This window comes from Caloenas nicobarica, chromosome 2 (assembly GCF_036013445.1).
Source record: "Caloenas nicobarica isolate bCalNic1 chromosome 2, bCalNic1.hap1, whole genome shotgun sequence".
Classification (NCBI taxonomy): domain Eukaryota; kingdom Metazoa; phylum Chordata; class Aves; order Columbiformes; family Columbidae; genus Caloenas; species Caloenas nicobarica.
The window spans coordinates 53,431,527-53,456,210 of record NC_088246.1 but is presented as its reverse complement, the minus strand read 5'-3'; the positions used below and the strand labels follow the sequence as shown (position 1 = coordinate 53,456,210).

Sequence of the window (24,684 nt, the reverse complement as noted above, 5' to 3'; positions counted from 1 at the left end):
CCCAAAGCTTGGGCAAGGGAAGAGATTCACAGGTTGGAAATCAGTGTATCTGACAGACTGTGCCAAGTATATAATCTTTCTGAAATTACATCTGCTCTTACTGATAGTAATTCTTCATGTGTACTTGCTTCTTACTAATGAATCCTCGTAAATAGCAATATTCATTAAAAAAGGAAGAAGGGTGGTAGTGATTTTTCTGCTCAAAGTTTAATTCTGTTCCCATAAAACAGCATTACAGGCTACATACTTCTGTGTCTCAGCAATTCCAATAGACAGTAAGGTCAGCTATGAAAAACAAATACTTTCAGAGTGATAAGTTCTGGTAAATTCAACAGGAATTCAGATGTCCTGCTGGGCTCCTTCATTGACCGTAGTGATTCTGAAAGCAGACCCTCATTAGTTCTGTTGATAATGCATGAGCCAAAAGCGAATTCAAATTTCTCCATTTTCCAGAGCTTTACTGCTTTGGAATGCTAAAATGTAAACCAAAAAGTTAGTGGGATGCTGTTCTCAGTTTACCTGGAAAGTCTGTCCAATGATTTTTTCATACTTGCCAGAATAAGTTTGAGCTAGAATTGAAGGCGGGTCTCCTCAAAACAAGCTATTCCTCTGAAAATCCTGTAGTGTGTCCCGCTTTTCAAAACTTTTTCTCAATACACTCTTGCAATTAATGTCCACCACAGATCTCCACATCCTTTACAGTGAATTACTGGTCTATATTGATGATGAAATCAGACTTAGAAAATCTCACTTTCTAGAGAGTCTTCATGAAAAATGGGTTAAATAGCATGCAAATTTTACAGCTCTGAAAATGGAGTTGTGATTAGACAAAGATTTGTTGGATTATAAAAGGACAAGTGTTTATTATGGCTGGTACTGAGAATAAACAGTTGCCTGCATATGCCAGCTACTATGGAAATATGTTTTTAAGTTCTAATGTGAGCTGTAAACCAAAGCTACTTCAGTTAAAAAAATTCAATACTTAAACTGTGGGGAGAGGTAGTCAGTGCCAGAGAAAACATTCCCATTTAATAATGTTTGAACATAGAGCTGTGATGCAGTTTGTAGCAAGGCAGTGAGAAAAACCCACAACTAATCCTTCATTGCAGCTGTCTGAACTTTTGGTCGTCTGCCATACTTTAAACAGCGACTTCTTTTTTCTGGTGACTCAAGACTTGAATGACCTAGTGTGGAGAGTTTAAGCTATATACAAAAAAGAAGTTAAGCAAGAAATAGCCAAAGTAAGTTGGGTTGCACACCCCAGCAAATCAGGGGTTTGTATCTTAAGTCCTCTTCAGTGCCTAGGAAAAAATATTAAAATAAATAGATACCTTTTTATTTATTTACTTTTGGCAAGGAAATATTCAGCGGTTTAGACACCCATCTCTCCTTCCTCACCTCTCTCTCTCCTTAGAGAACCAATGATATATGGAAATGAAATTCTGCAGAGAGTTCTGAATTGTTTGAGTTTATAAATGCTAACCTTTTTGTAGAAAAAAACATTCAAAGTTTTCTTTGATTATTTTTAACTTTTTCTTCCCTTTGATGTCTCTTTTGGGTAGGCCTTTTAAGTGGCGTGAAGTAACAAATGTGCTTTTTTCCTGATTAATTCTTTTGCAAGGTAATCGAACTTCCTTACTTTCAAATGGTAACACAGCAGTCAGAGGTGTAACTTTATGTGACTGCTAACTTTAAAGAAATAATTGGGGCTTTCTCCCTTTGCCCCATTCTCACTATGACTTATCTGAAAAGGGATTAAACACTTAAGTATGATCCTGAGCTGGTGGTAAGCCTGTAGTTTTACAAGTCTTACAACTATCTAGTCATTTCTTGTTATGACTAATTTTTAAAATGTTCATTCATAGCTATACATTCTGATCTTTCACAGCTACGTGTTATGTTGTATCCTTGCATTATGAGTTGAGACTGAAAAAAAAAAAAACCCATGTAAATTCTTTTCACTGAAGAAAGAAAATTAATCTATTAAATCTCAAAATAATAGCTTTTCCGGTACAGCATGCAATAAGGTGGTACAGCACAATGAACCACATACTGTCATCTAGCTGGCACATGGGAGGACAAGCACAGACTTGAGAAGTTACCGATTACCTAAAATCTGTGGTCACGTTGTTCCTGTATGAAGGGAAGCAAACACATTTTGGTCACAAGGGCTTGAGCCCCCAAACACTGCCAGAAGCTTCGATGTTACACCCCACAGCATCACTTCTCAGCCTGCCTGGCAGCCAACTGATGCAGGGCTCTGCCCAGACGCTCCGCCATGTGGTCCATGTGAAACAGAGGCCCAGTTAATAGGTAGTTGTTAATAATGGAAAGGAGGGGGAAGAGAGATCATATCTCAGCCTTAACACCTGTGAGCTGATTCTGGCCAGGCTGTTGTAACATGTGGCTTCCCCAGAAGAGGATGATACATGACTTTTATCACAGAGCAACAGATCAATCTCTTAATGACTGGATGTCACCATCACAAAATCACTCTTGATATTTCCCCTTTCCTTTTTTTCTTTCCTAGTTTCAACGCACAGCTTGCTCTGTCTGCTCTTAATTCCTACACTAACTCATCCCTCCCTGTATTTTGTCCTTATCATCTTCAGATTTTGTACTTCCTGTACTATATTTATTGTTTGCCATCCTTACTATCTTTGATTAGCCAAGTTTCGCACGCAAAAGGGGGCCTAATTCAAATGTATCATTCATAGGCTGTTTATCTCCATCTTTCTGTTAGTTTTCCCAAACTCTCTGAATCATTCTGGTAAAGTGAAAACCATGAGTACAAACAGATGCTGCTGCAAAAGGATGTAAATGGTCTTCTGAGTAGAATTGGGTGAGTAGCCTAAGCTAAACTATTTTCACCTAATTTTTTTAATATCAAAGTGTCTTCTACAAGAATTATCCAAGTGACAGACCTATCTTTTCTCCATAAATGTGTGGAAAAAACTGGATGATTTGCACAAGAACACACACAGGCACTTCCTTTCCCTTTTTTTGTAACTTTGTTTTTATTTAAATACCTCCAAAGCATTATGTTAATGTACATTTTCTTCTGGTTCATGAATAACAAGTGTTTCTAAGTCTCAAATAAGATCCCTGTACAGTTTATGTTTGTAATTATATTTTGAGTCTCATTTTCACATGTTCAGTTCCTGAGCAAAATTGTATTGACTTTTCATTTTGAATGACGTTACACAGAACTGTAACATGTACTTGTACCTTTCAGTTAAACAATACATTTAATGAATGTTCCTGTGTTTATTTTTCAGCATATTTCATGAGATTACAAATGGTATGGTTTAGTTGAGTTAACAATCTCCATAAAGTTGTGCAGTGTGAAATATGTTGTGTCTTTTTTTTTTTAAAGTTACTGCATAAAAAATAGTTTACAACAGAAATTCTAGGTTATTTCATAGTCTAGAATGCATTAAAAGCATAAAGTCATGCATATGTCAGAGGACACAATATTTACAAATCTGTACAATTTCTATCCTTCTTTATTTATTGTAGCTCTTGCCAGACAATTAGATTCAACTCTTACCACTCTGAGGTCAAATTCTCCAAGATAACGTATAGACATCATCTAACAATGCTTTGTTGTCCTTACCAGCTCTAAGACTGATGGCTGTATGGATGACGGACACAGTCCTGCACTCCGTTTCATAAAGTCTGCCTTCCATGAAGGTAGAGATGGTTACTTCTGTGACTCAAGGCAAAACATGAAAATGGGGTGAACTCCACCTGATCACCTTTTCTTACTCCAATATTTTGATGTGTTGAACAACTGGTGTATTTTGGCTAAGGCTATATAATAGAGTGGCAGATGAATTTACTTCTGACCTGCAGATTATTCACAGTTGCCAGTCTTTCTCCTGTTCATTCAGAAAGGTAAGGAATAGTGTTTCATACTCAATGCACCAGAACTATGTTAAGGGATTCTAGAAAACATCTTCGCCTCTCTCCCTCTTTTCTTTCAAAACCATTTGAAATGGAACATGCAGTTGGAAAAGCCTCTGTGTTTTTACACAGACATCCAGTCTACAAGCCAAGTATTTGCATTTTATCAACTGGATGCAATTTCTCTCTTTCCCAGGATTGCTTTATCTTTAAAACCACGATAAACAGCACTGAAAATGGATATCCATCTCCCATACCTGATGTCCACCCCAGACACCCTCCAGCTGCTGATGAAAGAGCAGAATGATGACAATCAGTCCTCCTACAGAGTTCATATGGCAGAAGTTTTATATACATGGCTTCAGTTGCCAGTGGTACCACTGGCTGTCAATTAAAATTCAGTATCTTGGTCAGTTCGTATCGTGTCCAGTAAAGCAACTGACTTCAGATGGCGTTCCCCTGGAAAGTGCTTCATCACTCTCTGGCTCTGTAACAGGAGGCTATTCATCATAACACCCTGAACCAAAGGTGCTCTGACTCCTCTCCTGCTGAGACTCCAGGAAAAATGGCACTTACCGTATTCTCTGAATTCCAGGGAGACATAGTGATTTCTATAAAAAGATTAGTATAAGAATGGCACTTCTTCACTAAGGCTAAAAGAACACCTTCCAGAAAAATAGCGTAACAATCCAACATTTGTGGCTGGTTAAATTCACAACGTTGAAGAAAAGTACCTTAGTAATCATTGCAATACTGTCCATTAAAGTATGGTAGTAAATAGTTTTTAAGACATGCCAGGTAATAATTTGTTATGGTGGTTTATCCTGACCAGCTTGGGCAGGTTCTAAAAAAGGAACAAACACCAAATGCGTGGTTGCTCCAAAAACATCCTTGTCCCCTCCTTCCTTCCTTCCTTCTTTCCTTCTTCTACTGAGAATAGACCAAGAAGGCCTGACCAGCCCTGCCACTACATTATAACCAGGTAACACAGAAATTAATCAATTAATTTATTATTAATATGAGCAAAATTTAAAAGCGGAACAAATCGTAGATGTACTACCAAGCATACTGTGTCCTGCTGATGTCTCCAAAAGACCTTTGTGGTAAAAACATAAAGATTCTTTAGTTCTGAAAGGTCAAATATGCTAAACTGTGATTTCAAAAGGATGAAATCTTTTCTGTCTTCTATGTTCTTTTAGCATTCTCTTTTTCTTCCGCTTTCTGCACTGCTGGATTTTAGCATCCATGAGTCACATGATCCTTCTAGCATCAATATGGTTTTTTTTCTGATTTCCAGCATCTCTACCAAAAAGATCCCTGGTTAGACTTTCTGCATTTCAATGTGCTGGTGGTGGTAGTGGTGGTAGCAGTGATGTCTGGGTTGACACCTTCCATTTAGTTTATAGACAGAATTTTTCTGCTGCCTTTTTTTGAAAAACCACACAGCCAGGACAGCTGCAACCACTAACAAGCAGAGAAGAATCACAATTACTGCTATGATAGCACCTTTACTTGACTTGGGACAATCCTCTCCCTCACATGGCTCAGAAGTGGGGATGGGCTTTTCTCCAAGGCCCTGAGTGAGATTTTCTTGCTCAGCTAATTCCTGGGATGACGTGTCAGTAACGATATCTGGAGCTGGTGCAGTGGTTGCTACTTGTGCTGGGTAGGCAGTTGTTTCTTTTGGTTCTGCATACGGAGTGTGATCGGAGGGGCTGACCATCACAGAGGTTTCTGACATGGAAGTTTTTAAGCTGGTTACATCAAACAGCATCGTTGTACTGGGCTCCTGAGTCACAGTTTCTGGAGATGTAGTTAGGTGGTCCCATGTGGCATCGTCATAACTTCTGCTCATGCTCAAGTTCTCTAGAACACTCGCTGACGTAAGTGGTACTGGTATCTCTATCACCCCTTCATCATCTATCCTCGTTGTTTCTGCCACAATCTGTGTTAAACCTTCCTCTGGAGCTGGGCTACCATTGCCTGATTTTCTTACTTCAACGTGATTTGGTTGGTCAGTTGTGAGGACAACGTCATCTTCTGTTCCCATTGATCCATCAATTTTATCCCCCTCCTCTTCCTCATCCTCTACCACTTCTTGTGTTACTGGGTAGCCATCTAACCACGACTCATCAGTAATGGCAACTGCATCTATCTCTGCCTTTGTATCATTAGTTGTGAGAATGGGTCCAATGGGGAAATCCTCACTGTCATAAAACATTTTGGCACTAGGTTCATCATAGGCTGTCTTCACTCCAATGTGGTTATCGCCTTCAGAAAACTGTGCTTTAGTGGAATCATCTGTATCTTTCTCTGGTTCCGGCTCACTGAAAGCCTCTGAGGGAAACCAGAACAAGTTTTTTTGGCTTAGGAGTGACACAGGGGACTCAGTTGGTGCCCTGCTTCCTTTTTCAGAAGTGTCTGTGTCCTGAGTAACAACTTTGGTACTTCCAGTTCTTTCTTCCTCTGAACTTTTACCGAAGGAAAGATGTTCTTGCTCCTGCTCGATTTCCTCTTTGCCATTGACATGTTCATTCTCAACAACAGGTATCGATCTGTCATCAGGAAAGTTATCTTCATAGTCAATGTGCGCCTCAGTTTCATCTAGATAAGTTTAAAAAAAAAAAAGCCAACATTTACTTTCTCCAGAAAAGCTCATTTGTTACAAGAAGCCAAGAAGAAAGGCGCGATGAGGAGTGACTTTTAGACAGTGTTTTCCATTCCATGTTATTGTTTATTTGCGAAGGGGATGGTACACCAGAGTCTGATAGTCGATACTAAGTTTAAAAAAACATCAGGAGAGGTGTTGATGCTAACTGGTAATAGCGTCTTTTTCCAAATTTAAAAATGTATATAAATAATGTACTGTCTGCAGTTATAGAACTTCCTTCAATTGTTTTTTTTTTTCTCAAACCTTCACTCTCCCTAACATGATTCTTTTTGCCAGACTTGAGGAAATTTTCATCATAATCAAGCAAGAAATGGATGTGGAGCGGAATATAAAGCAAAAAGTAATCAATTACTAATTGGACTGTAAAAAAAAACCCAACAAACTTACAAGTTTTACAGCAACTTCACCCCTTTTGAGCCAGCTATTTTGAAGGATTGTATTCAGTACCTTATGTTCAATATTTTATCATTACAGTACTTTTCTTCAATGACCTTGATGTTGCAATGATACAACACCTGGGGCCAGGTGAACTGAATGGTATTTCTTGTTCCATGGGAGCTCTTCAGAGCTGCCTGAGAAAGACCCCTCCCACCAAAGCTGACACTGAGTTCTGCTCATCTTCTTCTGAAGAAAGCAAGATGCATCCATGATGGCAAGGAGAGAAAACTGTCTCCAACACTTAAAGCCTGGGTATCAAGATAATACTGTCTGTAAACAACTCTCAGGCATCCAATTTTAAGAAACAAGATGTTAACAAAAAGAAAAGAGGAAAAAAAACCCAAACCAACCAACCAAACCAGAAAAAAAATAACTGTTTACAATAGAGGGGCAGATTCATCACAAAGTTTGAATTTGATTTAGAAATACTGCCCATGCCTACAACCTACCACTGATAACAAAATAGATTTGACTCAAAGCATTAAATTAAATGTTTGAATTTGAATGAAATAATGCACTGTAATTTATATTTCTTCCACTCTTATAAAACCTTAGCTGAATGAAAAATTTTCCAAACTAGACAGGGTGGTTGATTTTCAGCTCACACAAGTTTTACTCAATAGAAAGTTCATGTAATTTCTGAGATTTATGCTGGCATTAAAAGTCCTAGAAAAGAGTGCCTTGGGATATGGAAAATAAAACAAACGGAATCATGGTGAGAATTTTTCTTTTTAAGAGAGTGTTTAGTCTTTCGTGAAGACAGTGAAGCAATAGACCTGGCATGACACAGGAAAGAATAAATTAATAGGAGAAACTGTGTTACAAATCAATGCATTTATAAAAGTCTTATCTTTTTTTGCCTTTTTACACTCAACCAAATTTGAATCACATTTTCATCTGGAGCCCACCTCAATTTCTGAATGAGTCACATTCTCCTTGGAGACTGCTTCCCAGACTTCTGGCAGAGCCATATTTGGTCTACTCTTAAGAAAGATTAGAAATATTGTCAAACCAGTCTGACCAAAAACACTTAGTGGTGATACAGCTCACACCAACCTACTGTTTGCCAGAACAGCTTAAGCCAGCTGCCAGAACAGAATGAGTATTAGCAAAAGGTATTTTTCTTGGAATAGTGTCCGGGTCCACCATAATCCAAAGCAGTTATGCTGAGGAAACCAAAATGTGCGGCATAGCCTGTGGAGAGTTAATATCCCTGTGAAAGCTATCGTGTTGGAGAATTTGTTATTCTCAGCAGGTCTTCTCACCTCACAGCAAGGGTGTAGGGTGAGACCTGCACACGATACCATAGCACCAGCATAGACCTCTCTCCCTTCTGGTCCTGGTGTCCTCATCTGCTTGTGTAATCCTCTAGGTCCTCTCCATCCTCTCCAAAGCAGGAAAAAACTTCTGTTTGGTGCAAAGGCGACTTAACAAACTGGAGAATCCAGGACTCAGAGTGGAAAGCTTCCTGGTAGGAGTCCCACTTTTCTAAGTCATCCTAAAATCTTTTCCAACAGTATTTCAGACTTTCATTAATGACTGGAGGGTGCCTCTGAATACCAAAGAATTTTAGCAACATATTTGTGAAGCTCTGTGTGGCACTGGCCATTGCTATGTAGCACTTACAATTGCCATCAAATGCAAATCTCACTTTGTCCCTTGTCTCACTTCCATTTAAGAGTTTTTCTACCTGTCTCTCTCTTTACATGGAAATTGTTCCTCAAGCCATTTTGTCCACTTACCATCCAGACTCCTGCTACAGGTTGATATATGGCATGACTGCTTCACTAAAGTCCAGTGTCTCTGAGGACAGCCCATAGGTGTCTATTGGATATATGTGAACTGGAACATAATGTAATGCAAGAACTCACCGTTTACCAAATGTGGTGGTCATTATTTTCTTTTTTGAGATGAACCATCACACCAGTCTGTCTTGACCTGTATTCCTCCCGTACCTCTATTTTTTCCACTCATTTACTTTTCAGACTACAGTAATCCAGCTGAGGGTGGGACACGGATTTTTACATTACGGTGTTCTAGTGCACCCATGAACAAAAATTACAGTCATATGCCTGTATTGCTTCCTCCAGACCTATAATTTGCTTAGCAGTATGAATGGGCAGCTAGTATTCATCTTATTGACCAATATGGATCACTTGTGAATGCTTGACAACAGTATCAATACACTTTCTATAGAATTTGAAGCCCTTCCCCGTTAGTGCCTCTCTTGCTGTGTACTTTCAGATCTTGAGAAGAAAGTCCTATGGAGGCACATCAGAAAAGGGCATGTGCTCCTAGGAAAATACGAGTCCTCAGTCTATCAGAACATATTAAGAGTCTGTTGAACCATCAATCAAGTCTCCATCAAACCTGCTGTCTTTGAGCCCAATCCTGCACATATAGAAATGAATTGGTGCTTTCTAAATGTTCAGCTGAGGAAAGAAAAGCCCATTGTTGTCTAAAGAGAGCCTGAGATTGGAGCTTATTATGCACTGCTCGTCACTGCACAAGGGAGTCTTGTTCCTTCCGACAATCAGATTGTGGCCCAAGTTGTAAAGCTACTGTAATGTATTTTCATATGCAATCTCCCATATTTGTATAGTTCATAGCAAAGACTATCAACATAACTAATGTTAGCTTATGAGATGCCAGAATGAAAGCAACTATTGAGCTGTCTAACCATCAAAGGAAATACAGACCCCCTTACTCTGAAGCTTTGATTTATATGATCCTGAACTGACTTACACAGTAATAATACTCTATTCTTTCTTCTGGGCCTCAGACCTTCAAATGGGGCTTGGACTTAGTATTTAGTGAGTTTGTGTTACCATGACAATCTTTTAAGCCAGCGGTGAGCTTGATTTTCCAGGAACAGATTGCACAACTTTTGCACTTCTTTTTGCTCACCTCCTCAGTACTTTCTTGAGCTTTCCAGCTCCCTGAATTTTAGTCTTGGTTCTGAAGAGCAGCAACTAAAGTAGCTTCAGCTCCACCTCTTATCCAAATAGTTGTAACCTTTATTTATACACATTTTTAAAACAGTTAGCAACTGATTTAACAGTGGTTGCATCTTCCTGTCCAGGCAGGTCCGGTTTTAAGAAGAGCCAGCACTGATATTAATTAGTCCAAGACCAAAATCTTTCTATATTTGGTCGTTGTTACATCTTACCCCTACCCTCCTCTGGCAGACTCAAGGATTTTTGACTCAAGAGTTTTGATTCACTGTCTGAGGGATTACTGAGGCTGAAATGAACATTTTACTGCAACAGATGTTGAAATGGAATATTACCAAATATATAAAGTTCAATTAAAAGGTAAAAGCCTTTTAATTTAGTCTAGTCCTATCTGGGAAGCATGCAGTCCTAAAAACCTTTCATCTCCTTCAACTTTTGATCCTAATGAGAAAACAGTGACCAAACATAGAGACAGACAAAAACAAAGAGCCTGGTTTTCCACACTCTAGGATCAGTTTAATTTTTCTTCTAGATAGCATATTGGCATCTGAGCTCTATTTTGAGTGTTGCTATTTTGGACAACCATAAACTGCAGCGCATACTTTGTGGATGTATTTTGGAGTACAGGAAGTTGAAACTTGATTCTATGTAGACCATCATCAAAAAACATTTCTACTGTATAAAACCACCTTTATTCTAAGAATCTCAAAGTAGTTACAGCAAACATTAACAAGCCAGCATCTGTCTTTAAGGGTGGGAAGGAAAAGAGCATGTAGGCCAATTTGCCTGAGATCAATCAGATTTGTGAACTACAGCATCTCAAAGAATCATCTGTTTGACTTAGGTCAGGCACATGAACACACCTCTCAAATCAACCAGAGTATGCTAGACAAATTTGTGTTGCCTTTTGTCTTTTGCAACAGCTACAAGAAGGAGGATTATTTTTATTCTAGCAGAAAGCCTGCTAATATAAATAAATAACCCATCATAATTTTAAAAAATAATTTGATTTGGCAGAATCAGTTCATGCCAGATCGATACTTTACATTAACCTACTACAACTGTGCAGTGACAGATATGAAAAGAGAACCAAAGTTTGTCATGACAATGATTATGACAGGCCATGGACATATTTTGTTGCTGTCTGTCGCAACTCTCCCTTTGCACTCTCAGAAGGGAAAAAAAAAAAAAAAGCATTCCGAAATAAGATCAAAAGCCAGAGACATTTTGCTTTACTCTCCTGATTAAAAACATAAAGGAAAATAATTAAATGTTACTGGCTAGTCATGCTTACAGATTGCATGAATGTGAATCAATACTATTCTTGAAAACTCAGAAAGCAATGTTTGAAGTAATGAGAATAGCTAAACCAGGCGAAAAGACTGGGAGCTGAAGATAAAGCTTTCAGAAGTGGTCAAAGTCAGCCAAATCCTCCTTACACTGAAATCAGAAGTATGGTCCTCAGTGTGGAAAAGTTAGACCAGTTCTGAACACACTTGACAAGTATCCAAGTGTTGACACTGGAGATTTTCCTTACATGTGCAGAAGATACGACCTCCCCTACCACAAGCTTATAGTTGGAAAACCCAAAGCAGCCAAGGCAAAAGGATAAATATATGACATTCTTCTTAGCCAGTTTTAGGGCAGAGATGTGACATGATTTCCCAGCCACCTAATCTGCCTTGTCTTTGAGGAGCAAACTCTTGAGAATGCAGCCTAATGCAGCCCTGACCCCTCCACTGCAATGTTAGTATTAATGCTTCTGATACTGAACCTATGGTTCATTTCAGGAAAAAAGTAAAGGTCATTTAGCAACAGTCACTTCAGTCTCTGTGGCTGCAGGACAGCCACAGTGTGGCACATATGCATCTGCTTCCAGACCTTACTACAATGCCAATTTTGAGGATATATTTTGTAAAACAAATGTGTTCTCTCCACAGAAACAGAAAAAATAATAAACTGAAAAAAAAATGTATTTTCCTGTGCTCTGCTTAAGGTTGCTTTGTTGGGTTGAATATCCCTGTGTTTCCAGTTAGAACACAATGTCTTTTCATGATGAGAAGTTGCAGGAAACATTAGCTATACCGAGCCACTTATTTTCTTAAAAAGCATCTTGATTAAAAATTACAGTCTGTTACCTGGCTTGTGCAATGTACATTAAAGGCAGTTGTAATGTACTCTTTTCTTAATTTCCAACATACTTTACTGTATCCATAATCCACTTAATATAACCCTGAAATGGCTTTGTTCAGATATGCCCATAACCAAGTTTTGCCACATATATTGCATTATGTGTATTGATGCATAATGTATTTTTTCATTTAATTTATGAATTTGCCAACTGTACAGTTGTGCACTTACATCCTGGGTGCCAGAATGGACTGTTATGTCTTCTAACCAGAACAAAAGAGAGAGGAAAGATGATCATAAAGCTACTTCAAAAAACATTTAAGTGCTATATTTAGACATTACTACGATGATAGTTCTTTGACTCTGTACTTGCTCTGGGTGAGCAGCTAGGAATGTAAAGCAGGCCCAATGCTTTTACACAAACAAGAGAAAAACCCAGTTATTGCTGTTAACTTGATGTTCTGCTTGAGCAGCTGAGCATTATAATGTGGCAGTTAACAAGTGGTCAGTAATACACAGCTGTAACATCCGCAAATCTCAGAAGGCTTTATGAAGCTGGATAAATGTCATCGCTCTTTCATGGATGAGGTGGAGTAAGCAGCAGAGAGCAGTATATTGACTTGCCCCTGGTCTCAGAAACAGTGCAAGATGTAGGAACAGGTCTTACGTCTTTTAATCCTCTGACCAGAGTTTTGTCCTTGTGGTCCAGTTGCGTTGGTGTAAGAGCATCGGCGTCACTTCACACTTCAGTCGCTCACCCAGCACAGATGCAGAGCAAGGGAGCCGTATCATCTTACCAGCCTTTAAACATAGCACTTAAATGTTCATTGAAGTGGCTTCACGACCATCTTTCCTCTGATGTCAGCCAGTTAGGACAGCAATGGCTCACTCTGCCAACAGGGATATAAATTCTCCATGAAGTCCCATCATTAACCTTCATGATAGGGAAGTTACTCTCTTGCCTTAAAGCACTTAAAAAGCAATGTATGTGCTAACTTCTGGAGTACTTAATTAATAACTATTCTCCTCTCTCCTATGATCCAAAAATATCTGTCAACTGTAAATCAGGTTTATTTTAATTAATTTCCATTTTCTTGTTCTTTATCACTGAATTCTTACTTTTTTAAAAAAAATGAATCCTAGCATTGTACATTTCAGTCTTCCTATAAAGCCTCCTTTCTTAAAGAATTGTGATCATGAGGATTGAATACATAATTATTAATTGAACACATACTGTATTTTCTATCTCAGCTGCTTAGAGTGTTTGAAAAACATTAATCAAAGGAAGCCCCTCAGCAGGAAATCTACATTTAAATCATTTAAAAAATCATAATCCACAATATTACATCTGCTCCAAAGTTCCAGTGTTGATGTTTGTGATTTTACAGCCACACTTTCCTATTTCTTTTAAAAATATTTTTCTCTCCCCTGCGGCTGTGTGAAAGGCTCAGGCAAAAGAGAGGAAATAGACTATTTATCCAGGGAAAACAGTGAAACACACACAACTTAAATGGCCTGATTCTTTCCCTTCCTTACTTTGATGTAATACAGTTTTATTTCTATGTGTGATAAAGTTATCTTTTTCACTAACCTCAGTGAAGGAAAAAGAAGTGTCAATTTGGTGCAGATTATGGAAGATTCAGACCCACTGGATTATCAGATGTAGATACTCTTTTTTTCCTTCTCTCCCTCCATGTTCCTCCTCCACTCCCTGCAGCATTTCATTTAATCATCTGAACTGCTGCTTGTAAAAACAATTCTAGAAGTTGAAATGGTTCAGAAAGACGCTGGATTTTTTTTTTTTTAATCTCTATCCTATTTGGATGGCTTTGAAATTCTGGTTCCCTGGTGCACAGATATGACCCATTTCTACTAAGAACAAATTTGACCTTTCCTTATGATTATCCACTGCCTGGTGGTATATATTCATGGGTAAAAATAACTCCTTGCAAGCCCCTGGGCATTAAGGAATATATAGATTCTGAAATGGATATGCTAACTCCAGCCCATATAGATAGCTCGGCTACACAGCAGCTGCTCGTTCCTTTGCTTAAAATTTATCTGTTTTGCCAGAAATATCATCTTAAAGGTGTGATATCCTTCTGAAAAAAATAGTAAGATACTCTGATGACTTTTCTTAAATATGGGAAAAATGGTGAGCTTTATGGATTGAGCATGGTAACATAAGAAAGAGAATGAGAAAGCACATCTGAAATCATGGTACCATTTAGCTCATGTTTAAACAAGGGGAAAGTTAAAAGTTTGTTGCAGAATTCTTGAAGGTTTAAATTAAGGACATGCCATTATTATAATTTTCCAGAGCTTTTACATTATGTTTCCATTTGTTATTGTTTGTTAGTTTGTTTTAAATAAAAGCCTGATTATTTGAGTCAAGTTATTTCGTAAGAGAATGCACTTCCATTCCTTTTAATGGAGTAAATATCTGGGTAGCTACTGTTGCGTTGGTAGACAAAAATCCTAAAAGCATGGTACAAGATAAAAACCGTATGCCTTTTTATTGGGGCAAATTAAAAAATAATACACTCTTTTTAAACTTTTCCATCTGACTGCTTAGCTCTAACCCAAGCTGTGTTTCTGCCATTCTGTCACAGACTTCTTCTGTGGCTGAACAGCTCTCTTAACTTACACAGGTCTTTAATTTTCCCAGTCTACCAAAAGGAAGCAGTCTTTATCATATGCGTAAGGCCAGAAGTTCAAAAGTGCTAAAGCATCTAGTAGGAAAGGTCTAGTAAAAGCTCAGATCAGCCAAACTAGCTTCTTACATGCCAGTTTACAAAGTCTGGGTCTTAAAAGATGGACAGCTGTTGTATTACCCATTTTGCATCTCAAATAAAAATCCAAGAACACCTAAAGGATGGCCAGCTCAAGTCAACCTAGGGAATATAAAGAAGGAGAGGAGTTTCATATGAGTCTGCTGTGCCCTTGAGAGGTATTGACCCCTGTCTCCACGGGGCACAGTATCACCATGGCATTGTGTCTTTTCTGTAAGGAGGATTCTATCTCAGGGTGTAGCATCACATATAGATGTAAGGCTGGTGAGTGGGTGATAAAGCCGTGGACAGCCTCAGCATATCTATGGTAAGGAAAGATGTTATTTGCATGCAGGCCATGCTTAATGCATGCCTACACCAGCTTTTCTCTGTACTTTATCTAGGTTCCCAAAGGTGAGAACAAACACCAAGTTTTCATTTCAGTAGACTGCTCTGCAACAACTCTGTGGCTTGACATGAAAATAAACAAGGCAGAAGGCATACAAAACATACATTGCACATTCTATCTGGTAAACAATGTCTTTGGCTCACTAATGTTGCTTAGGCATGGCTTTTGAACTACTCTGAAAAAAATATCTCCAGTGTTTCTTGTAACGTACATACTAATCTCTTTCCTTGAGTAAACAAAGCACAGACATTGAGAAGTTACAAAGCTCATTCAGTAATAGAATGAGCACATACAAGATTATGAACAGCTGATTTCCAGAAAGGGGCTGATTCTGATATTAAATACACAGGTAAACCCTCTTCCCAAAGGTTATTTTCCAGTAATTAAAAATTATGCTCAGTACTAAAGAAAAAGGATATTGTGGGAAAAAGAAGGAAGATGGTGGACTGGAAGGCAGGAGCTGGTTGATAACCCTGAGATAAGACTCAGTGAATTCCTGAAATGGGGTTAGCAGATACATAAAAAATGAATATGGCATGAAAAATTCAAATTTTTTATTTTGAATGGTTTCTGATACCCAGAAAGATACTTTATGCTCATATAAGTACAAATAAGTTACTTTTTCCTGTGGTTTACTGGAGATGTCTACCAACGGGCTGTAAAAGCCCTGTTGGGCCAGCTAAGACACCGACAACCTTGTCACCAAGACCTTCACCGGGACTGCACATGCTCAGGAGACACCCCTGTAAGCCTGAAACCATCTTGGTTGGGCTGATAGAAGACTGCGACCTCCTGGAAGGATGTTCCATGTGCTGGTTTGCTTACCTTTCACACAGGCCTGGACCTGTCCATACCACTCCCCACAGCTGTCGCAGAGCAACGTGAACGCCGTCTCCTTGTTGCCCATGACGTATCCCTGTGCGCAAACATAGAGCAGCTCGTCCCCCATTTCAAAGCCAGTGTGGCCATGCAGGATGGTGTGGGGGAAGGATGGCGGGTCCCCACAGGGCTTATCTGAAAGGAAGAAATGAGATTGTAGAGACCTTGCAATAGTCTTCAAGTGCAGTGCTAACAGCAGTGCTTAAAAGAGTTACCCTGACAATAAACTTTCTCACATCCACAGAACAAATACATATCATCAGATCCATGCCCTTCTCGACCTTCATAACTATTTTCAGCTGTAATTGGGATGATACTTATTGATGTGTAACAGTGATACATGTAGAGGGGCTTTGTTTCCAACAAGTCGGCAGAGGACATGAACATACAGCTGTCTGCCTGCTTCTACAAAGACTAACTAAGGCTTGAGTAGGTTGGGACTGGAAAGAAAAAGCTTGGATACAGTCATTTCCTTAACTGCAGAAAAGCTTGCGAAATTGTTTAAGACTGGCAATTAATGTCTACTACACTGCAGCAAACAGGCAGAGGCTGAGCAATGACCCATGTTCATGAAAGAAAAAGTCCAAGTAGCACCAGTTTACTTTTCAGACTATCTCTAATCTTTTAGCCTTTCTCAAAATCAAAAGTTTCTTCCCAGACACTCAGATTTCCCCTCTTTTAGGTTAGACACATCCTAAAATAAATGGTGACTTGTGCTCTTCAACTTAACAACACCCAGGGGTAACATAAATTTGTTAGGATATAAAATCTAACAAGATGTTTAATAATACGTCTGCTGACAGCACTAAAATTCAGAAAGCTAAAGTTACAAAACTGATCTGAGTTTTTCATTGCATGAAAAAAGTGCAGAGAGGAGTCAGACAACCAACCACCAACACAAGTGTAAACTGAATTTTAGCTCCCTCTTTCAGGTTTGAACAATCTTGGTTATTGTTAACAAGGTGGGTCAAGATCTTCCAGAGAACTTCTAGGCATTGCAGCTTCTTTTCTCTCAAAGGTCTTCCTTTCTCAGAAGGGCTCTTCAAGAGGGATTTGCCTTGTCCCCTTTTCCTCCAGATTTTTTACAGTACCTTTTGGAATAGACATTATATAGGATAAGGGAAATATAGGGTCTGTGTTCTAGTATTGATCTCTCCTGTTGAAACGATTTGCTTTGGTACAAAAATCTAGCTACTTAGATTACGTTCCTTAGAAAGACTTTTGTTTGGAAGCTGAAAAAGTGACCTCCAAGACTATGCCCCTAAGCATGCAAAAGGAGAAACATCTTCAGAGAGCACTCTTGCTACTTTGCTAAAATCTACTTTTAGGACAGCTTCAGCACAAGATATTACAAACAACATTTCCACTGACACCGATTCATGTCCAGGGTTTTCAATGGGCAATAGTTTTGACAGAAGAGGGTTTTTTAAATCTGCTTTCTGGAAAATCTCAGGCTTTCCTGCTTCTGCCCCAGGGACATTCTGCAAGATCCCTATAAGTCCCAGCTGCAGCTTTTCGCATCATCTACCCACTTCTGACCCAGGCATAGGTAAATACTTGTTTATTTAGAAATAAGAGGTATTCATGCTGCCAGTTGTTTAACCCATAGTGAAATTAACATCCTGCGATAAACATCCACACTCTGTGAAAGTTCTTTTAGAATTTGCCTGACAGACCTGGCTAACCACTTCTCAACCGGGTATGCCGAAAAACATCTGCCACTAATTTAAGGGACATGCTACTGAAGTCAAAGCTTTGAAGTCTATTCTCCATACTGTACATATACATATATACTGTCTAACACCTTCAGAAGTTAGTGGGAGTTATGCACACACACACTGACAGAAAAAATAAGCTCTTGAGGCTATACAAAGCTCAGTTTATGTACAGTCTTATGGAGGTTTGGCATCCGAGGAAGTGAGGAGCAGTTAGCAGCTAATGCCTTTCCTGTGAACTGGTCCAATGAATAGAGATTGATGTGGATGAAAGGGATAGAAAAATATTTTATTGCCTCGTAGGAAGGCAACAGACCTCTGCATTTCATGTACGTTATTTATGTAGCCACTTCCATCGGTACAAATGGGAGCTGTGTATCTGCTCTGAGGGAAGTATTGATCCGAGGCCTACATGGGACAATTATATGTCAGAGGTTATTCTTATCTACAAAGCCTTGCTTCTTAATCCTGTGGCCAGAGGAAGCAGAGAAGTAACACATTGGTTAAATATGGCAAACACATTCAGAAAGCACATTATAACTTTCCAGGAAAGAAGAAATCTGAAGGGAGCTTTACTGTAAAATTTGGCAACAGACGTGGTAACAGACTGTATGGGGAACTTTTGACTCTCTCAAATGAGACTTTGTAATGTCATGTCTTTGCTGCAAAGCATACTGAGTGACAGCACAGACAAGCATAAGTGAAAATTGATACCCTGCAAAGACATACTCAGGTTCCTACATCCATTTTGCTGCTGTCCTCTCTTGTGTAAGATGTTCAGGAATTTTCCAGGTTGCAGCATCTTACAGCTCCTCATCCTGCTGTGGTCTCAGCTGCTATGACAATTCCTGCTCAGTCTTTTGCCAAACCTGTTCTTTCTGGTACACGTACAGAAGAGACACTGGCGCAGCAGCTCATCAGACTGAGCCACTTCTGGGGACAGGCTTCAGGTTTTTGTCTGCAGCCTTTATACCAGGAGCTGGCGAAGCATGGGCTTGTTTGGAACAAGAGCCTGTGCTCAGTGCTGGCATTCAGGCCATTTTCTTGCTGGAGGAGAGGAGGCAGATCTGGGCCATGAAGCGTGACAGAGGGTGTGTTGGCAGCAGCTTGTCACGTAGAGAAACAGTAGTGCTCTTTGTCAGGGCGACCACAGGGATTGCCTAGAGTGGTGATGCTGGTAGATGAGGACTGGGCTCCTCCAGTGCTGAACTCTCCATCTAGAGCACTGCTTTCCCCCTCATCTATCCTCCCACAAACCAGCATACATTCTTAGTGCTTGCTAAAAAATTAGCCCAGTGCATGTTTGCTAGTAGAAGAGCCTAATGTGCTTGATCACAGAATCACAAAATCACAGAATGGTTGGGATTGGAATCATAAAATCATAGAATGTTAGGGATTGGAAGGGACCTCTAGAGATCATCTACTCCAACCCACCTGCTAAAGCAGGTTCACTCACAGCAGATTGCACAGGAATGAGTCCAGGTGGGTTTTGAATGTCTCCATAGAAGGAGACTCCACAACCTCTCTGGGCAGCCTGTTCCAGGGCTCTGTCACCTTCAAAGTAAAGAAGTTTCTCCTCATATTCAGACGGAACTTCCTCTGCTTCAGTCTGTGCCCGTTGCCCCTCATCCTATTGTTGGACACCACTGAAAGGAGTCTGGTCCCATCCTCTTGAGACCCACGCTTGAGATATTTATAAGCATAAATAAGATCCCAAATATACTCAGGCCCTATCCAGCAGATCCCATGCTCTGCCTGCTGGTGTGTGAGATCACATCTCAAACCTGGAAATGTGGAATCCTGTCCTGGACATCATGACCCTTCCTGAGTTTGCCACATATTGACAGTGAGGTCAAACACTTAACAAGGCTCCATATATTGATAGCTGACCTCCAGTAAGCAAGGATGGACTGGTTTACACAGCGAGACAGCACAGCACAGATATAAGGCAATGCTGAAGTACAGAGAAGAACCTCATGTCAGCAGTAATTGGGCACAGATTGTTTCCTGGAGTGAAAATCGCCACCATAGTCAATAAAGAACTCAATATACATTAGTAGAAATCAGGATATAGTCAACATCTTACAATGGAGTGGGAATAAGTGGTGCAGCAAAGCTTCGTGTTGAGCATAGAAATGTTTGGGCTAGTGATGACTTTCGTTACAGACCTTCTGGAGACTCAGTAACTATTTTTTACAAGAGATTGAAGATGGCCTTTGTTAATTGAGTTAACACACTCAGTCGTGATTGGCTTTTAGGAATTATGGCCCCTCTGAAGAGTAACTTCAACTCCAAACCATGTATGGAAAGGGGTTTGTGACAGGTGGTTCCTGGCAAAGAGTTGACACAAGTCACTTTAACAACACAGCACTCCTCCTCCCCAATCCAGTTTCCTCCAGAAGCATCTTCTTGATTTAAGCTACAAGCATCCTGTCAATTTGTAAATATTTTTTGAGATGTCTTGATAAAATACTGTCTACAGCAAGGACAGCCTAAGATCAATGCAAAAAACCCCCCATCAACATGAAAAACATGCAGCTTTCTCCTTCCATGCCACCTGGCAGAACGAGGAATCTACCAAAATCTGATTATCTACAATTGCTGCTTTAACTGTGTACCATGCTCTGAAAGCCGACATGAAACATCCTCTTTAACATAAAACACCCCTTGCTACAACCATCCAATTCAGTGGAGTTTTTCCAGAGGAACCACTGGAATTTATAGGATGTCATCTCACCATTAAGAAACTGGAAAATGCAACTCCTAATGCTCAGCCCTATGAAAGATAATTGTGGATGTTTGTTTTTCTTCCTGATTGCAGAGACTGTAAACTATATGGAATTTTTGGTTTGGAGTAAAAATACCGAGTACAAATAGAGTACAAAGAACCAAAACTCAACAGTATAAGTGCTGCTTGTAAGCTACCAATGTTAGCATGCCAATAGCTCTTTCATCAGATAGGGCTTGTCAGAATTTATTAGTTTAAATGACATCTCCAGGTAGCTGGAAATTAACTGTCAACTATATGCAAAGCTCTGGAAAAGAAAGCTGTAGCAATGAAAAAGTGGAAAACTTCATATCCACAGCAAACCATGACAAAGAAATGGTTCCAATATTACATAAAGCAAATTGCAGCTTGCTCTTGTAAAGTCCATTTACTGTATTTGCTGTAAAGAACACACTAATTTATTTTTTTTCTTACTGCTGAAACAGGCAAGCTGAAATATGTACCTAAGCCATCAAGCTTTGATGGCTGTCTGGAGACAGCAGTCATGTTTAACAAAGTTTGATTTGCATTTACAAGTTGCTGCCTGTTTAGTTTTTCTATGGTGGCAGCAAATCAAAGCCTTATGGAACAGAGATCTTACTTGTTGCCTGTAAATATCAGTGGGTCACTGGAAAAAAGAACCAGCAAAACTTGGGAGCTATTAAGAAAGAGATCTTTCCTTTGTTGCATTAAAAAAAAAAAAATACAAGAAAGAGAACTGAGAGAATTATACACATACGAAATCAAATGGTATGTGGTCCTACAAGAAAAATAAGACTGGTAGAAAAAAATTCCACCTTTCTGTTTTTCTTCCTTTATCTTTCTATACTTTGAGGCATTTTCTTATGAGCTTTGATAGAGAGTAAATACGCACTCTGTGGGCCAGATTTGATTTACGTGCAATACTCCATTTTCAGAATAGGCAGAATCTAATATATTTTTAGGTAGTTTTTGGCACTTACGACTAGGAGAGAAAGTTTCTGATCTCAGCAGATCCTGAGCTGGTTCAGAGTTGTCTTGTTGACTCTAATGGCTGCATAAAACATTTGTTTATGAGAAACTGAGAAGACACATTTCTCTGTACTGAGAAAACTGCAGCTGTGTTCACACCATTCATAAAACATTACAGCTCCGTTGTTCCCTGTCTAACATAACTCTTAGTATCAATTCCGTGTAAAACTTATCGCTTAGTACCAAAGATAGTTGTGATTCTTCCGTGTGTACAGAAAGAAATCCATTTCAGAAGCACAAAAAAAAGGTATCTGTCTCTTCATAATTTTTATTTGTAGAAGCCTGATTCTGTAAGCACATCCAGAACTTGTTGGCATTTGACCACTGCCCTGGCAGTTGAGGTATGCTGAAGTGTATGCTTAAGCAATTCAACAGAACTCATTCATGTACTAAATGTTAATGAAGTGATGATTAATTATATATCAAGGCCTAAGAAGGGAATTTTGTGATGGTTTGTACTAGAAGTTTCATCGTGGTTCAAGATGCCCTTTGCACAACCCTAAGAACTGAAAATAGAGTTGTGAAGAGTTACTATCATCAATGTAGTTTCTGAAGAAGGCTGATGTGACTGTTCCCTCTGTCCGTCCTCAACTTGCCAGTCTGTCTGAGCCTTTGGCTGCTCTCAGCCAAGTCTGACAAAGAGGCAGAGCTGCTGAGTGTCTGCTCATTTTGGTAAGATAAGATTAAAGAAGGAAAGAGCCAAAGCCAGGCATCTTTTCCATTGGGATGGGCATAGGTAGGACTCGGCTCCCACAGCAGATGTGGCCCCCTGACTAGCCAGCCATGCCCAGACCTGCAAGGAACTGACAGTGCCCTGAAGGTGGGGAGATGATGGGTAGAGGGTGGGGTTAAGAAATACTAGAGACAGAACAAGATTAATTTCGCATGGGACTATAGATTGGTGGTTGGATAGCTACAGAAGAAATTAAATTATTGCAGTTATTGTGCACGGCGACACAGGTGTCAGTGTAAGAATCTTGGGATTGATCACTTTCAGCGGGGCAAAACAACTGGCTTTTTGTACTTGATTTCAATTATAGGTCTTATTACTAATGTAATACTGTATTATAACTGAAATTATATCAATTAAAAGCAATATCTACTTCTCTAAAAGAAAAAAAAAAATAGGAGGTTTCAAGTAAGAAACAATTCATTAATTGTAACTTAGGTATATTGTTATTAGCCAAATGTACAAAACGGCAGAACAGATATACTACATCTGAGGCTGCGGTGCCAGGTTTGCTGTTGATACTTCTTACTGGATATTTACTTCCCAAAACTTAAAGTGGCATCCCTGAGGTGTAGGATGTTCTTTCATCAATCAACTGCTTTGTGCTGGCCTGAGTGTTACTGTGTGTTACGCTTGCATGTTAAGGTTATTTCCTTTCTGGACTTTTTTCTTTTCATGCTAGCTACAGACTAGGCTCTGCCATGCAACTTCACTTAAGTCTTTGTATTAAAATATCGACTCTGCATCCACAATTTTTTTTATATATTCAAAAGAGAGGGGACCCTATTGTCATCCAGAAATGTTTCTGTGTGGAAGGACTATTTGGCGAGTGCATTGGCATGATGGTCCCATTCTGTCATCAGGAAACTCCCTGCCTTGTACAAAACAAGTTGTTCATAAATTGTCTCTTTGCAAACAATGCAAATTTTCCCCCGGGTTCTAACTACGCAGTTTCTGAGTCCTCTGTAGCACTCCTTTCCAACAAGCATGGCCAGACTATGTTCGTATCTTCATCTTTACCGCCTCCTTACCATGACCCACAATGCAAAAGGCAAACACAGTTTCTTCCTCAAGATCCAGCATCTACGTGTAAGCTTGGACGCAGCAGGTGGAGACACACAGGGGAGCACAAGTGCACAATGGAACAATAGTGGCCAGTGCCATGATTTCAGCATCCCACAGCTGTCCCACCCACTGCAAGGTTTTTCTCAAGGGGGGGGATGATGACAAAAGAGAGATTTGAAGGAAGACAATGAGACAGTTTTGCTGATGTTTACAGGGAGCTGCTCCTTTATGTGAGGAGCAGCATGGAAGAAAGCACAAAGGTGCTTGTGTGACAACATTAGCAACTGGGTGACAGAGCTGGCATCGCCCATAGCAGCACGGAGCCTGGAGTTGATATCACGAGGGTTACTTGAGAGAATGGTCAGTCAAACTCTGTGATTTTTGAATAGCTGGGTGCACATCCAATATGCATCACCTCTTCCACATTTTGCTTCAACCATATTTTCATTCCCACTGCTGCCACTGACTGTTTATCAAAATGCCCCTCAGTGTTGTGAACTTATTGTTTCTCTGTAAATGCCATCTACTTGCTCCTGCTTTCCTTGGAAATGAGATGTGAAATTTTGGAGCATCTCCCATGTGAGGAAAGGCTGAGGGAGCTGGGTCTCTTTAGCTTGGAGAAGAGGAGACTGAGAGGTGACCTCATTAATGTTTATAAATATATAAAGGGTGAGTGTCAGGAGGATGGAGCCAGGCTCTCCTTGGTGACAACCACTGATAGGACAAGGGCAATGGGTACAAACTGGAACACAGGAGGTTCCACTTAAATATGAGAAGAAACTTCTTCAAGGTCAGGGTGACCGAGCACTGGAACAGGCTGCCCAGGGAGGTTGTGGAGTCTCCTTCTCTGGAGACATTCAAAACCCACCTGGACGCCTTCCTGTGTAACCTCATCTGGGTGTTCCTGCTCCGGCGGGGGGATTGGACTGGATGATCTTTCGAGGTCCCTTCCAATCCCTAACGTTCTGCGATTCACTGTAGACATCAACAATCTGTTCTAGGGGTTCTCAAACTTCTTTACACAATCCTGCCTGTCAGTAACAATTTACTTTTTGCCTTTAGAATCCATCCTTGCTTGTGGGTTCTGGCATTTGAATATCAAAGAGTTTAAGCATCAACTTAAATTGGATGTAATTCAGTTTTCAGAATCATCCATGGTATGTAGAGTCCCTAGCAGGTTGATCTACACTTGGTAACAAAAATTTTTAAAAAGGACACAATGAAATTATTTGCGTACG

General features: G+C 39.7%; 1 protein-coding gene across 1 annotated transcript in view; it reads right to left on the bottom strand.

Annotated features, from left to right (window-relative positions):
* Positions 1-5,227: 5,227 nt before the first annotated feature.
* Positions 5,228-24,684, bottom strand: part of SUSD5 (sushi domain containing 5) — a 41,490-nt gene continuing 22,033 nt past the window's right edge. Inside the window, exons 4-5 of the mRNA XM_065629929.1 lie at positions 16,105-16,293; positions 5,228-6,510 (exon numbers count right to left, since the gene is read on the bottom strand). Of these exons, the coding sequence (XP_065486001.1) occupies positions 5,228-6,510; positions 16,105-16,293 (1,472 nt within the window). The remainder of the gene's footprint in view (positions 6,511-16,104; positions 16,294-24,684) is intronic.